The 15,809-nt window shown below is 40.0% G+C and overlaps 1 protein-coding gene across 2 annotated transcripts in view; it reads right to left on the minus strand.

Annotated features, from left to right (window-relative positions):
* Nucleotides 1-589: 589 nt before the first annotated feature.
* The window catches only part of Wapl (WAPL cohesin release factor), a 77,600-nt gene continuing 62,380 nt past the window's right edge, over nucleotides 590-15,809 (minus strand). For both annotated transcript variants that reach the window (XM_005407895.1, XM_013506324.1), the window contains 8 exons: nucleotides 14,453-14,529; nucleotides 11,285-11,460; nucleotides 10,868-10,983; nucleotides 10,353-10,517; nucleotides 6,124-6,331; nucleotides 4,337-4,425; nucleotides 3,181-3,276; nucleotides 590-2,898 (listed from right to left, as the gene is read on the minus strand). In XM_005407895.1, coding sequence (XP_005407952.1) covers nucleotides 2,833-2,898; nucleotides 3,181-3,276; nucleotides 4,337-4,425; nucleotides 6,124-6,331; nucleotides 10,353-10,517; nucleotides 10,868-10,983; nucleotides 11,285-11,460; nucleotides 14,453-14,529 — 993 coding nt within the window. In that variant the 3' untranslated portion in view covers nucleotides 590-2,832. The remainder of the gene's footprint in view (nucleotides 2,899-3,180; nucleotides 3,277-4,336; nucleotides 4,426-6,123; nucleotides 6,332-10,352; nucleotides 10,518-10,867; nucleotides 10,984-11,284; nucleotides 11,461-14,452; nucleotides 14,530-15,809) is intronic.

Consider the following 15,809-nt stretch of genomic DNA (forward strand, 5'->3'; position numbering starts at 1 on the left):
TTGAAACAGGGTGTCACTATATACCCCAAGCTGGCCTCAAACTCGTAAACTGTTCTGTCTCCGCCTCTCCATTGCTGGGATTACAGGCTTGTGCCACCACCTGTTTCAATCATACTAATTTTGAGTGGTAAACCAATCTTGTACTCCTTTGGTAAGTCACTGTTGCGATGTACTGTTCTTTTAATATATTGATTTCCTTGCACCTGTATTTATAAAATACGGGCCGTAGCCCCCCTTGGGATACCTCTGCCTTTTGTAGTAGTAATATATACAGCCTCACGTGTTGACTGGTAATGGCCCTCCCTCCTCAGCTAAGTTCCCTAAGATTAGTAGTAACTTGTCCCTAAATGTTCTACACAATGCACCAGGGACAAGGCTTTTTATTTGTAGCAAGATTTTAAAGTACAAATGCAACTGATTTTTTTCTGACGAATATTTACAAGTACATAGTAAGATAGTTAACAAAAACGGATTACCTGTGTGTAGGTTTAAAGATATTCACTCAAGTGACACAGTGTGTTGGCCAGTAGTGAATGGGGTTGAGACTTCCTCCAAAACAGGTCAATAGACTTATGTTAAAGACAACAGGTGTATTGAAAGTAGCAATTTTATTTGAGTTAAAATTATTTACAAAAACCCAAAGACATACTTCATGAAACTGGTACAAACTATTTTTTCCTGCCGTTGGCTTTTGCTCCAAAGATCACAGCTGAGAAATACTGTATAAAATAAAAATAGGATTGGATTCAGAAAAGTACTCTACTGTTCTAATTTCCAATTGGTAGTATTTACACAAATATTTACAGTGGAAAAAAGGTTACTTTAAAATTTTAGTTAATTTGCAAGTCAGCCTCAAGTACCCTAAAATGCAGAATTCTCTGAGGGTTAAAACACAACAGATGCACTGCAATTGGTGAGGTGGGGTCTCCCTCATCCCCAACCACACCCCCAAATCTGCATCTCTATCAGTGCTTGACAATTAGTTACTATTTAAAAAACAAAACAAAAAACTGTTAAACACTGAGGTAAATCAATTTTCAAATGATTACCAGTGTAACAGAAAAATGTAGTTCGCCCTGATTGATCTCATCCAAATGTTCTATAATATTCCTTACCATCTGCCACAAGTCATTTTACCAAAAATCTGTTCTTTTCCCTAAATCCAATGATTAATAAATATCAATGTATTTAAAAATAATTAAACAAAATATATCTAACTAATTTAATCCTACAGATATCATTTACCAATATGCTCTGTAAAGTCTGCTAAGTTAGCTTTTCTATTCAGGGCAAATACAATCTCAGTCTTTCCCACGTTACACTGGCGTACTGCATTCTTAAAAGGTGATAGGGTGGGGTTCAGGAGGGCAGAAGGAAGAAGAAAACGATTTGCCTGGAATCAGTTACTTCCTTATAGAGTTCCCAACAATCTGCATTATCAAAAATAGGAAGACAATAGAAGGCAGCCACTGCATTAAAAACATTACAGCTGGCACTGATACAAGAGCCCCGGTTTGTCACTTTATACAAGGAAATATAACCAAGTCTAATGGGTAAAAATTAGACTTTTAGTTATTTTCCCCAATACACACCAAACTAATATTTTATGGCTTCAAGTTTCATAAATCCAATGGAGAAACATGATGTCACTACTGAAAGGTAATTAAAAGCATTAATGAAAGAGATCTCTGGAAAGCCTGTCCTCAGGCCGGATCAATTAAAAGAAAAAAGGGAAACCAGTGGTCTGAACAATAAAAGAAAAACTTGCAATGCTGTGAAATTAAATTCACAAAAAGTGTTCTGAGTGTTCCACAACTGTTTTCCAAACAACAACTGTTGTATGAATTAAAAAAAAGGTTCTTCTCTAAATCAGCAATTTTAAGGCTTTGCGTTTATGCAATTGATCCTGTCACTATAGAAGAATATACACGTTACCTGGAAACGTGAATTCTACATTGGTGTTTTAGCTTCCTTACATTTATTGTACTGAACATCAGAAAATATATCTAGAGATCCTCCCTCAAAACCTCACACTGTCTCAAGAGCCTCCCTAGCATTAAGTGTAAACTACCCTGGGTTCATCTATTTTGCTAATCCTTTAAAACAGGGCACATCATCTTACAGAGTATTCCCTCAAACTGCTATTTGTTTCCTTGCATCTACAGCTATGACACATTATGGTATGATATTGAATATGGTCGTGGTCTCAAAAGAGAAAAATAGTTCAATACCCAAACCTAATCAAGAATAAAAAAATATACTATTAATCCCTTGTGTCTTTGGATTCCATCTAATTTTAAATATAGACAGTAGTTCAGGGAACAACAACGAAAAAATTCACAAAATTATTAAAAGCTTTATTTACGATTGGAATCATTCAACAAAAAAGCAAAAGCCAATGAGCCTGAAAAAGGAACTAAGCTGCTGTCTAGAATGCGCTCAGAACCTCCCACACCTCATCGCTAAGCTGCCCTGCCCTGGCCGGCGCGACAGCAGTGGCTCCACACACAGCAGTTGCACTAACAGCAGCACAAAGTCACCCCCTGAACCTGCCCAAGTGAAGCGAGGACACGGGGAAAGGGTAGACTCTGCCAGGAAGTGTATTTCAATACTGCATGGATTGTGAGCAGCCTAAACCTTGTCCCTCATTTTTGATAGTTGCAGATTGATGCAGTAACTGTCACTGAGCAAATGCAGAATGCATGACGAAGAATCAGGTGGTTGTAAAATCCTGATGAAAGCTCTTGGTTTCTCTTCAAAGATCTCTCATGATTTTTCTTTGTCTAAGGGTAGCTCCAGCATTCCCGAGCACCTGAAGCAAAGGTAAAGCAGCTAGCAGTGTTCCAAATACTCAATCACTCTAGAGATAGACTTCTGGCCTGTTGTCCCAACAGCACACTGAGGGGAGGGAAGGAAAAATGGTTAATGTTCAATCAAAGGGTCAAAGTTTTCAAAGTCTAACTGGTAAAGAAATCACTAAACTGAACACTGAGAATCCAAGTATACCAAAAGTAAATTATGTCTTTTAAAAAACAGCACCTCACCTTAAATCATAACTATGAAGAAACAACACCATTACCAAAGAGAACCCCTTTCTTCTTTCAATCACAACAGCCACAGAAGTATTTCTCCTGTATTCACTACACTTCAAACCATATGAGCTAAAGACAAGCTACTTACAGTAAGATTCATGAAGCTTAGGAATTTTTTGAGCATCTCTGTCATTATGGAGAAGTCTCCTTCTGGCAGGTACTCTCTCACGGTGGTGACATTGATCTGTGGAAGTGCACGGAAGAGCTTTCGTCAGCTGGCAGAACTGAGAACATTACCGACCTGGAGCTGGCCTTGGCACCCCCTGCTGCACCTCAGCCACTCCCTTTCCACATGTGCTCCCTGCACCTGAGCACATCTGTGCCGACTCTCCCCTTACAGGTACATCTGAACAGCCCAACCACTCAGGGTCTGGTTCAGACAAAGCGTATGACCCCAAGGTGGCCAAGAGGGACATCTACTTGGGGTGGGGAGGGCCCCAGTGGGGAGAAAAGCAATGTCTTCCAGAGGAGCCTGCCAGGGCTGGTTGTTACCGAACTGGGACAAACCCAGTCATTATCTTGCGGCCCAAGGAGCACTTCCAGCTAAGGACAACAATAGCTGCGAAGACTGCTGCTTAAAGGCAGAACAGATGATCTGACTTCTGTTCACAGCGGCACTAAGTCTGCCATCTTACTGACACCAGCGGGGTGTGGGTTTGTGTCAGCCCCTTTCCCTTCAACCAAAGCCACCTGAACACTCGTCAAACGGGAGCTGCCTGTGGAGGCCCAGTGGACTCTACCTTGGGATGCACCTTGAGAAGTTCAATGAAAACCTTTGCAAGTCTCCACCACCATAGGCCACCTGCATTTTCACTGACTTCTGTGTATGTACAGTATATCCTGCTATTCATATTAAAAGCACCCTTGCTACCTTTGTTTTCTGCACCTCAAACAGCCTGACTCTGATAGGCACATCAATTCTACCATGGCCACAGCCCATCTTACTTCAAACTTATGTGGTAAAACTTGTATCCAAAAGGAAATAAAGATGACTAGGGTGTTAAAAACACAGTAAGAATACTGAGTAATATGAAGGAAACCACTGCATGTGTTAAACATTTTCCTACTGTTTTTTGTTCCACAGGGAAGAAATAAAATAGCATTAAATATCCCCTAACCAAAAGCCTTTCTGTAACACAGTGGTCACACAAGACAGTAAAATGAAAGGACTAAGTGACTGAATCAGGTAAGGGAGTGAGGCTGCTACAAGATGCACAGAGCACCTGTCTCTGGACTTTACTTACTGGGCTTTCCTGGCAGAGACAGCCAAGGAGCAGCGCTGTGTAGGAGGCCACAATGCAGTCCTCCATGTGCTTGCCAGCGTGCTGCAGGGCTGCAGGCGGAGGGCACGGTCAGGACACGGAGACAAGGTGCAGCGCGAGCAGGATCACGTGTGCAGGAAGGTTGAGTTCAGAGCAAAGAGAGATAATCACTTAAAAAACAGGCAGCACACTTGAACAAATATATAAAAGGCCAGGAGGTGCAGAGGGAACTTCCATATCCTTAGTCATGAAGGAAGTACAAATTAAATTAAACCAGCCAGTACCACTTAATACCCACTAAGAAGACTAAAACCATTTTTTTAAAAACAGGCAATTTTGAGGATTTGGAGACACTTGACCCCTCATGTTACTGGCTAGCAAAGTGAAAAGGAGCAGCCACACTGAAAAGAGTTTTGTGTTTCATTAAAATTCTAATCTGTATCTACCCAACAGAAATGAAAATACATATTTACAACAAAAGCCCCTGTCTTATAACTGTTCCCAGCAGCGGCATTCGTGACAGCTCTAACAGTAAACAACAACTCCAATGTTCACCGATGGACAAATGATAAACACGACATAGTGCCATGTACTAAGGAGCATTCCAATCACACAACTAAAGGCACTGTAAAAACGGAGATGGATGGATTCCTAACGTGTGGGTAACGATGCAAGGCAGTCATCTGTTACACAAACAAGGGATACAGCCCTGACCCGTGGTACAGCATGTAGCTGACTGAAACAAGCCTGTCATGTAACAGGTAATGCACTGCATGACTCCTTTCACGTGAACATCTGAAGTAGGTACATCCAGGGACAGAATGCAGAATAATGGCTGGGAGAGGAAGAAATAGGGGTGACGGCTACTAATGGGTATGTGGCATCTTTAGAGCTGATGAGAAATATTTGGCATTGAGTAATAGTGATGGGTGTATAATTTTGTCACTATAAAATTGTGACTAAAAACTGCATTATTTACTTTAAAAAGTAAATTTTATACTACATGAATTGTATCTCAATTCTTATTTTTTTAAAGACTGCCAAAACCCACAAGTATTATAAGAACAAAGGAAACATTAAAACTGTAGCTGACTTTTTTAGGAACAGAAATTTCTTCCAATACCATAACTAATGGCATTTGATCTGGAGAGGAGTGGGGCTAATGGAGACAGAATGGCTTGGAATCAGCCACTGCAGTGGACAGCTTCCTAACTAGGAGAAGCTGAACACGTTACCTAAATTTCCTACCCCTACGGACTGGCAGTTACAAACCACCATTTGGCAGAATCTGTATGAATGGCACAGCAAGTATCAATTCCAGACAAGAGCACAGTATCCAGTAACTGCATGCCTTGTAAAGATGCCACTTCAGGGTTACTTCTTGTACTGGCCACCAAATCCTTATGCTTTGAGGACTATCACTGTCATTTATGTCATTTTCAAGTACATGTGTTAGAAGAATCTCAAAAACGCAAAGCTAGAAATACCATACTGTCCATCAGGTACTCTTTATAGATGAAGGAAGGAGGGGAGAAGACATGGACAAAAAGACTAACTAGCCCACCATGTGGGCCATGACAGCACCTTGCTTGTTCCTAGGAAGAACTCCCAGGACTGAATTACCAAACTACTCTGGACTGAACTAAAGAAGGCCCTTATCCAGACTAAATAGGTAGATTCTCACAAGATATTATTAAATATGTTTTAAAGAAGAAACTAAAATCACATCATTGTTTTTAACCTAAATACAGCACTCAAAATACACACACCTTTATTGAGGTCAAGTTCTTCATCGTCCTCTTCCTTCTTGTGTTTCTCTTCTGCACTGTCGGTCTTCTCAGTGGATACCCACTGTATTTCCCCACTCGTCTCTTGCCACTCTCCACTCTTATCATGCTGAGTGGTGGGAGCATCTTTGATCAACTCATCTGTTTTACTTTCTGCCAACTGGGCTGCTCGTTCTCGCTCAAGGAATAGCTGGCAAAAATTAATTTTGAAAAGCATTAAATAGACATACCAATATACCCAATATTTTGCTTTACATAAGGAAGAAGTCAGGGCTGGGGGCTGTAGTTCCACAGGATAGCGACTGCCTAACATGTCCAAAGGCACAGGCTTGATGTCCAGCACCAACCCCCATGCCCTCCCCAAAGAGGGCTGCCTTATCAAAAAGGAGTGCTCAAGTGAAAGCTCCATCCTCCCGAAACTCAAAAGAGAAGCAGAAATGCTCCTGGATTCGTTCAAATAATCTGCAAATGATACAGGTATTGTTTCAAGAATGAAAGCCTTAATAATTTTCCTTAATTTAGTGAGATTCAAGCAAAAAAAAAAAAAATTACAAAACCCAATCTAACAGCAATTCAAGCAAACCAACCAATGAATTAAATGGAAAGAAGAACCCAGAATAAAACTAAACAGAATCAGGAGAAATACAACATGCCTTCTTTAGAAGAAATTTAAAGATATAAAAGAATGAGTCAAAAGCGAGAAGCAAAAGGTCTCAACACCAGGAACATAGGGAAAAAAATACTTCCTGCGTATTAAGTTCCTTACCTTTACTTTTCTAATGCTGCTACAGTGCTTAACGCACAGGAAGCATCTAATATATTCACTGATGTGGTTTAGGAAACAGCCCAAGGTACTAATAAGAACATGAAAAGTCCAACACTCAGTGGACCACGAAGATTTATTAAATATAGAAGAAGGGTATATACATTTTACTGGCAGCACATAAAAGATAATTCCCTTGAGAAAATAAGACAGCTGGGCTAGGGATATAGCTCAGTGGCACAGGTGCCTGCCTGGCAAGTGCAAGGTCCTCAGTTTGACTCCCAATACCAGAAAAAAAGCTAAAAAAGAAATTAAGAGCAGCTCTCAAAATTGGTCAAAGAATCTTAAGGAGTCCCCAGGACCCTACCAGGTAGTAGGGTTGCAGGGGGCGGGTAATGGCAAAACTCATTCCCTGTCACACTTAGAGGCCAGCTACTTCCCACAGTCTCTGTGTGCACAGTGGAGTTCTGCCTAGATCTAGATGCCACATAATTGGCCCCACTGCTCCAATAGCCAGTATGATTTCCCCAGTTTTCTGATTCAATAAATATAGGTGGATTTAATATCAGCAGAAATTCCTTGGGTTTCCCAGTAATTTCTAAGAATGTAACAAGTCCTGAGATCAAAATCTTTGATCAGAGAATGATGGACTCCTCATACCTCAGTTAAGAATCAAGTTGTGGATGACTTTCTGAAGACTACAATTTGTAAGCATTATTAGTTTTGTTTTGTCTTTTGGAGACAGGGTTTCACTGTGTAGTTCAGGCTGGCTTTGAACTCACAGAAATCCTTCTGCCTCAGCCTCTCAAGTGCTGGGATTACAGGCCTGTGCCACCACACCCAGCAGCATTACTAGTTTTATTTATTTATTTTTGTTTTTGCAAAATGCTATTAGATGCCATGTGCAAAAGGTATTTAGGAAACTGTTGAAATGATAGTAATTTTAAAAACTGTAATACTGGGCTGGGCGTGGTGGTGCACACCTGTAATCCCAACACTCAGAAGGCTGACATAGGAGGATCAGTGCAAATTCAAGGCAGGCACTATGTCCCTGGCCCCAGAACTACTTTATTTTAAAATAACTGGAACAAGATCAGTGTTAGCAGTATAAAAAACATCAATCTCAGCATTAATGTGTTCTATATTAGAATGATGGGCCATTTCTTGATACTGGAGTGTAAGGCAGTAATTACCCAGAATGGCAGCAGGTAAAACTCAACACCTGAAAGGTACTCAACTCTAAAATCAAAAATTGTATATGGGCTGATTACAAAACAACAAACCCTAACAGGTGATATAAAACCATAAATGATACAAGATGGCATCCTTGCTGGGGATAAAGCTCAATGGCACAGCACCTGCCTGGCAAGTGCTAGGTCTTGAGTTCCATTCCCAGTACCAAAAAAAAAAACCGGATGGCATCTTAAAAAGACACGCAGCTCCCATAACACAGTGCACAAGAGGAATCCTGGGCTGGATGTAACTAATACAATAGGAATTAGAGTATTAGGTGACTCTACCAACACAGAAAATTGTGTGGCTAGTGAGTGGGGTGGCATCTGCAAATTGACCTTTCCCATGGGAGTAGAGCTGAGCAGGCAGCCATTTCTTCACAAACTACTGGACATCCACAGAGGTTTTATTTACCTTTGGTTCCACTTAACAAAAGTAGGAGGGACCAGAATGCTATAATCACACAAGGAATTTTACTCAGCACTAAACAAGAGTGAGCTACTAATACACACAACAATGTGAACAGACACCAAGGACACAGGCTTGGAAGAAAAGCCAATCCCACATGGTCACACACCACAGAATCACTCGCAAGGAGCTAGAACCATGCAGAATGAGACTAGGTGGGCTGGGGGATGGAGAGCACAAAGGAATGCTTCTGGTATGAATGGGTCTGTCCATTAATGTATGGATAAATATATCAATCTACACATGGATAAAACTGCATGGAAACTATATATATTACATCATGCATACAGGAAGGAATGCAGGTTAAAAGGGGAGAAACTGAAAAAAGTATCACATCCGGAGAACAGTAATACAGCAATGCTCAAGTTTCTTGGTTTTGATTTTGTGCTACAGTTTTATGTCACCATTAGAGGAAGCAAGGATTCTTTGTAACATTTTTGTGCAAAGAGCCTATAATCATTTCAAAATAGGAAGTTTTAAAAAATAACAAGTAGCTGGGCATGGTGGTGCACACCTATAATCCCGGCACTTGGGAGGCTGAGGCAAGAGGATCCTTGCGAATTCAAGACCAGCCTGGGCTATGAAGTGAGATCAAGGCCCGCTTAAACTGCATAGTGAAACTGCATCAAAAAGACAAAAAAAAAAAAAAAATTATATAGGGAGAAACTGCTTTGGGTAGGAAATGTGTCAATGAACTCTACTTTAAAGAAGTACCAGCTGGGCATGGTGGTGCGTGCCTGTAATCCCAGCACTCAGGAGGCTGAGGCAGGAGGATCGTTGTTGAGTCTGAGGCCAGCCTGGGCTGCAAAGTGAGCTGAAAGCCAGCCTGAACTGCATAGCGAGACTCTGTCTCAAAAAGACAAAAAAAAAAAAGAAAATGGGAAAAAAAAAAAAAAAAACCTACCAAATATTTTTAAAAGTTTTTAACATTAAATGAATCTTTAAATGATCCCTGAAGAGCAAAATTGGTTTACTAACACCAAATATTGCTAGTTAATTACTAGTACTGTTTACTATCACTGTTATTGATGAATAATTTAACAGTTTCTTGGTTGCATACATAACTTTGTTTTAAATAACTAAAGCCTAAAATTTCAGGATGCTTCAAGACTGAGTATTCTGAAGCCTATGAAAAAAGTCTATGGCTGACTTTTTACACACAATAAAGACAATGAGATAGGAGGAGAAAAAAAAAAAAAAAAGAGATAGGAGAATGAAAAATAGGACTTCAAATGACCCAAAGAAAGTATCTCCTTTTAGTATTTCCCAGGCTGTCACTCTGCCACTTTCTGGAACTGGCCAAGAAATAGTTAATGCAGGGCTTCCAGTTCTTCTGTGGTCCACGGGACGTAAGAGCATTTTAAACACAGCTCAGACCTATAAGTAAATGCCAGTGCACTTGAACTAGATGGGATGGTGCCAGATTCCCCATTTTTATTACTAATCTACTTCTGATTCATAAATGAATGTGTTATTTCTGGCTTTTTGGTAACAATGCTTAAGGAATGAAGAGCAGTTGAGAAGGCCAGCAGAATAAAATAAAGGTGCCCCCTCAACCACTGTACTTCTTACTGATAGAAAGATAAACTACATCAAATTTTTAATTGGTTAAGATTCTGATTTAGAATAAAAGTTTCATCCTATGAACTATGAATTATTTAAGACTTGGTCAGCTCTAGAAGATACTCCTCCCTACTATATATAGTGAACACTCTTAGGTGAGCTTGTTTTCCAGGCTGCTGCTCACCTGCACGAGAGCCTGCACTGCATGAACTTGCCCAGCTACCCTTAAGCTATCGTCTCCCTCTCTGATGCAGAAGGAAGAATCAAAGGAACAGGACGTTTCCATGTTGACGAGGCAGTGCCGGTTCCGAGCGCTGTACTCCACCAGATTTATCAGTAGACCCAAGCCCTACAAAAAAAGTTGAAAGATGTGCATTACCACAGATAAGCACTTAAAAAAATGTATGGATTACTGATAGCTAAAAATCGAATCATCATTTTTCCATCAACAAAATGGTACAGTATGTAAGATACTGGTTTTCCAAAACAATTTCTATAGGTTTTAATCACCATTTTGGGTTTTTATACTTTGTCTTTTTTACAAAGACGTAAGAAAAAGAAAATATTAAGTATGTTCAGAAGGTATTTGTTAAAACAACTCAAAAATACATTAAATCCTGATTCTTAACCCAAAACTGAAATAACATTTAGATCATCTGACTAGATAAAACACTCTTCCCAAGCTGCCCTCTCACTCACCAGCACCCGAATGTCAAATCTCTGCTCCTGAGGTAGGTACTTCGGAACCTGCAGCACACAGTTCATGGCTGTGCCAATGAGGCCATCCTGTTCCCCCGTTTTGGTGCTGCCCCATTCTGCAATGAGAAAGGGAAAGTGGAAGAGAATGAGTCTTCCTGGTAACACTAACAACCAGATTTGTTAAAACAGACAGGAACTTCCAGTTGCATGCCCATTCGTTTACTGAAATACATTGGTGACGTTGCCAGGCCAACCCATTATACTGGCTCTAAAAGGACCAATTCCTAAAAGCAGCCTGGACCCACAGAAGACAATACACTATGGAAATCTTCAAAAGCATGGCATTGAGAGAAGACACACAGGGAGCTTCCTGTCTCCATGTGGCATCCAGTGCCTGCATGGGAACACAGGACACACCATTGTCGTTGGTGAGGTTGAGCAACACCCCGATGATGGCCCGCATGCAGTCCTCCACCGCCTTGCCCACGTGGCTGGTCACGTTCTGGAGGGGCAGAGGTTTGCTGTCCGCCATGCAGATGCTGTTCTCAGCGCGATTATACTGCTGGATCAGTTCTTCACAATGCTGCAATGCTCTGAAGAGGAAAGAAACATGTACCATTATGGTAAATAACAGAAGTACAACAGACTTCTATTTCCTGGGCTTACAAGCTGTCAGATGTTTTAACTATTAAACGATGTACCAAATATATCTTTGAATCACACTAGATGGAAAAATTTGATAAATGAACAAAAGTTCTCCAAGGAAAGTTAAAATTAAAAACGTATGACATGCTGAACACGGTGGCATGCCTAGTTCCAGCTATGAGGAAGGCTAGCCAAAGCAGAAGATTCTTTAACCAGAGCTTCAAGGCCAGCCTGGGCAACACACTAAGACCCTGTCTCAAAAACAAAAAGCCCTCACAGCATGTACACCTGGTGGCACGCACCTGTAATCCTAGTACTCTGGAGGCCTGAGGCAGGAGGGTCACAAGTTACCTTAGTGAGACCCTGTTTCAAAATATAAAACAGAAAAGGCTGGGAGTGTAGCTCAGTGCCATGGCCCTGGGTTCAAGCACCAATAACACAAAACGAACACAGCTGGTAGAAATTTACATCTGTACCGACTACAGTGAGTTTTCCTGCATTTTCTAGATCTCTCCAAGAGAAAAATCTGATATGCACTACAGTGAATCATCATTTTTTAACTTGAGGTCAAAGTGACATGTCCCTTGGCAGGCGTACAAGGGTTATGACCCACATCCAAAAATTCTCTACATTCTACCACAAATAACAAGAAAATAGAATCCTAAAGTAGGTCCCATATTTCCGAAGGTTTTATATTTTTTAATGCAGTGAGGACAGAACCCACTGAGCTACATCTCCAGGACCCTCCCTCTTATGAGATAAGCTCTTACTAAACTGCCCACACTGGCCTACTTGCAATCTTCCTGCCTCAGCCTCTCAGAGTGTGGGGATTACAGGCGTGGGCTACCATGTCTGGCTCTGATGGTTCTCTTTAAACCATCAATTCTATTTATTATTATTACTATTGTTTGTACTGGGGACTGAACCTGGGGTCCTACCTGGGTAATGCTTCTTCCAGAGCAGTGGTGGCAAACCTACGACACGTATACCACAGTGGGTTGTTTCTATCACTAAAAGGTTCTCCATCACTGCTCTACTATACCAGAGATCAAGTAAGCTGGGTTGGTCAGTTTAGTCTTCATGTATCGTACACCACATAAACCTCTTCAAGTTAAACAATCCACATTTGACCCTTCCTAGCTGGCTACTCTTTAAAACACACCGAAGAAATTCATACGGTCCTACCTAAATAATTTACAACTCTTCAGTCAGGAAGGTGTTCTTCAAGATGTCTAACCTAAAACCACTCATTTTTCTGATGTCTGGGGATGCTGACAGAATTATCCTGTTACTACTGAGCACTGAGCTAACTGGTTTTGAGGGAGCAGAGTTAACACACACCAACCCTACAACCCGCTATATGCCTGCATCTGTCATGGTTCCACTGAAAATGGAATGCCCAATGCATGCTCTTTCAACGTTAATTCTCACCTCTTCTGCCACTTCTAACATGTCTGGTGTGAATGTCCTAATCACAATGAAAGAACTTATTTGTTATACTAAACACCCTTTTTCCCAAGGAATTTGTCAGAAGTTATGAAGTATGTGAAAGAGGCCTCCCTTTTTTTTGTTGTTTTGAAACAGGGCCTTGCCATGTAGTCCAGGATGGCCTTGAAATCACTATGTAGCCCAAATTAGTCTAAATTCATGGCAATCCTGCCTCAGCCTCTTGAGTGCTGAAATTACAGGCATGTACCATCATGTCTGGCCAAAAGAGACCTTTTAAAATAAAACACAATACATACATTTTTAAATATCAATTTAAAAAATAAAAAATTTAGAAACCTAGAATCAGCAACAGATTTACCACCAGAATAGTCCTTACTGAGGGAGGGTAACACATGGTAAAAAACAAAGGAAATGCATGTGTAAGGGTACTGAATGTGCTACAAAATTTACAAAAGCAAGACTAAAAAGGAGATGGAGGTGACACAACATTTGGACTTACTTTAAATTACTGTAGGAGGGAGAAAGGATAAGGTCATAGATAAAAACAAGGCTGGCCATGACTGGCAATAATTCAAGCTAAGTAACGCATACAGAAAGATTTATTACACTACTTTGCCTACTTCTAAGTTTGAAATTCTCCAAAATGTAAGGTTAAAAGACAGATAAACTCAAGTCAGACTGCATCAGGCCTTCCTTTGACAAACAAAGTGGACATAACCAAAGACAACAAAGAATCACAGAGGCTAGGGTTTCAGATTCTTTTTTTCCAAAAGGGTGACCCAGAGAAAGTTAACTCCCTGTGGTACTGTGCTCACTAAGAGAAAGGGCAGAGAACTAGGGCAAAGATAAAAAAAACCAGGACAGAGCTATCAGGTCAACACTACTGAAAGGAGACAGATGTGAGATGGGAAATGCCCATGTACCCAGGTGACAACATTAGCCTGATTGTGACACGAATGGGGTAAGGAGGATGTGGACAAGGGAAGCTACTTGGAGCTGGGAAAACAGGTAGAAATAAAGGGTAGAAGAAGAGCACTAACAACCACAACAAAAAGGAGTAATAATTTACAACATGCTGTGTATACACCCTTCTGAGCCTTACACATTAACTAATTTATACACATAATATGTAGAAGATACTTAAAAACCCTTCAAAATCTGTTTTATATATGCACATATTAATATCTATGTATACCCCAAAGTGTATCTATCTATATATTACATATAAACAGGTATATCAACTCATTTCATTGTAAGCACTGCCCTAGGTGGTTAGATAGAATTATTACCCACCATGTAATAAACTTGCTGCAACGAAATGGCTTGTCTAAGGTTAAGGAAATTATGATGCTAGAATCAATACCTAGTTATTCTGGCTCCAGAATTCACATGCTCAACTTTTGCTCTATGACATTTACAGAACTTAACAAGCATTTTAAAGAGTAGTAAGACTTTATTTCCTTTATGAAGTGAGACTTTAGAAAAACTTACTTAGCTGATGAAATAATAAGTTGCGAATCTTTATAAGCTATTAAGTAGCTTTGATTCTCTGGATTATGCACTGTTACCTAAAAGAGAAGAACATGCAATGATTATAGCGATCCATATCTTTTGTTTATTCAGGTTAACACCATACTCTAAGTTCCTTGCCATTTAAGAAATAGTTCCATACTCAAAGGTTCCAGATTGAAAAGAACAGTGCCATTAATTTATCATAACATTAAGATGTCACTGTCCTAATTACTCCTTCATAACATATCCTTTACTATACATTCACTGTAATGAAATGCTAAGCACTATGAATGTTAGAAATCTCTAATTTATAAATAGATTAATACTTTAAAGTTTGTAAGTGTATTCATTTAGTATATACATTTCTTTTATAGAGAAGTAATACCTGGGCCAGGGATGCAGCTCAGTGGCACAGTGCCTGCCTGGCAAGCATGAGACCCTGAGTTTGATTCCTGGTACCAAAAACAAAAAAACAACAAAAAAGGCCCACCGATACCTGTGATCTACTATATCCAAAGTATCCTAGAAGACAGAAGACAATTTCATCTATGTTAGGAGCTCCTGCTATGTTTTCTAAAGCACCCAGCTAATCCAACCTAATCTACAAAAATTACCATCCTGAAATTTACTGGTGGTGAAACCCTAACCTATACTCAAGTAGATTAACTTATTCATAAAAGCCAAAAACCAAATAAACTTATGACAGTATAATTATTCTCCAATGACAAATATTGTAAGTTATGACTATAATCTGACTTTAATGAAAGCTAAATAAATGCTTATTTAAAATAATTACTTCCTACTGGGGATGGTGGTACATGTCTATAATCCCAGCACAAAGGAGGCTTGAGTATGAGGATTTGTCTTTTTGAGACAGGGTCTCTCTATGAGGTTCAGGCTGGCCTTGTGCTCACTTTGTAGCCCAGGCTGGCCTCGTGCTCGCTTTGTAGCCCAGGCTGGCCTCGAACTCACAAGGATCTTGAGGTAGGAGGACTGTTGCAGGCTCAAGGCCAGCCTAAATTACAAAGTGAGACACTGTCTCAAATAAATAAACAGCCTTCTAATCTTGAGGGTCTGGGCTCAATCAATCTCCAACACACATACATACACACACACACACACACACACACACACACAACCGTGATTTTGCTGAACTACTATTTTCTGCAAAAAAAAAGTTAATGCAGATAAGTAGAATTCCACATTATGCAAAAAGTAATAAAGTTTAGCATACAAACTTTATCAATAAACTTACATGTAACATATCATTTGGCACAATAAAATACATATTCTTAAAATAATAAAACATTTTTATGGGGCTGGGGATTTAGCTCAG

The sequence above is a fragment of the Chinchilla lanigera genome, unplaced genomic scaffold (assembly GCF_000276665.1).
Source record: "Chinchilla lanigera isolate Chin_1 unplaced genomic scaffold, ChiLan1.0 scaffold00109, whole genome shotgun sequence".
Lineage (NCBI taxonomy): Eukaryota > Metazoa > Chordata > Mammalia > Rodentia > Chinchillidae > Chinchilla > Chinchilla lanigera.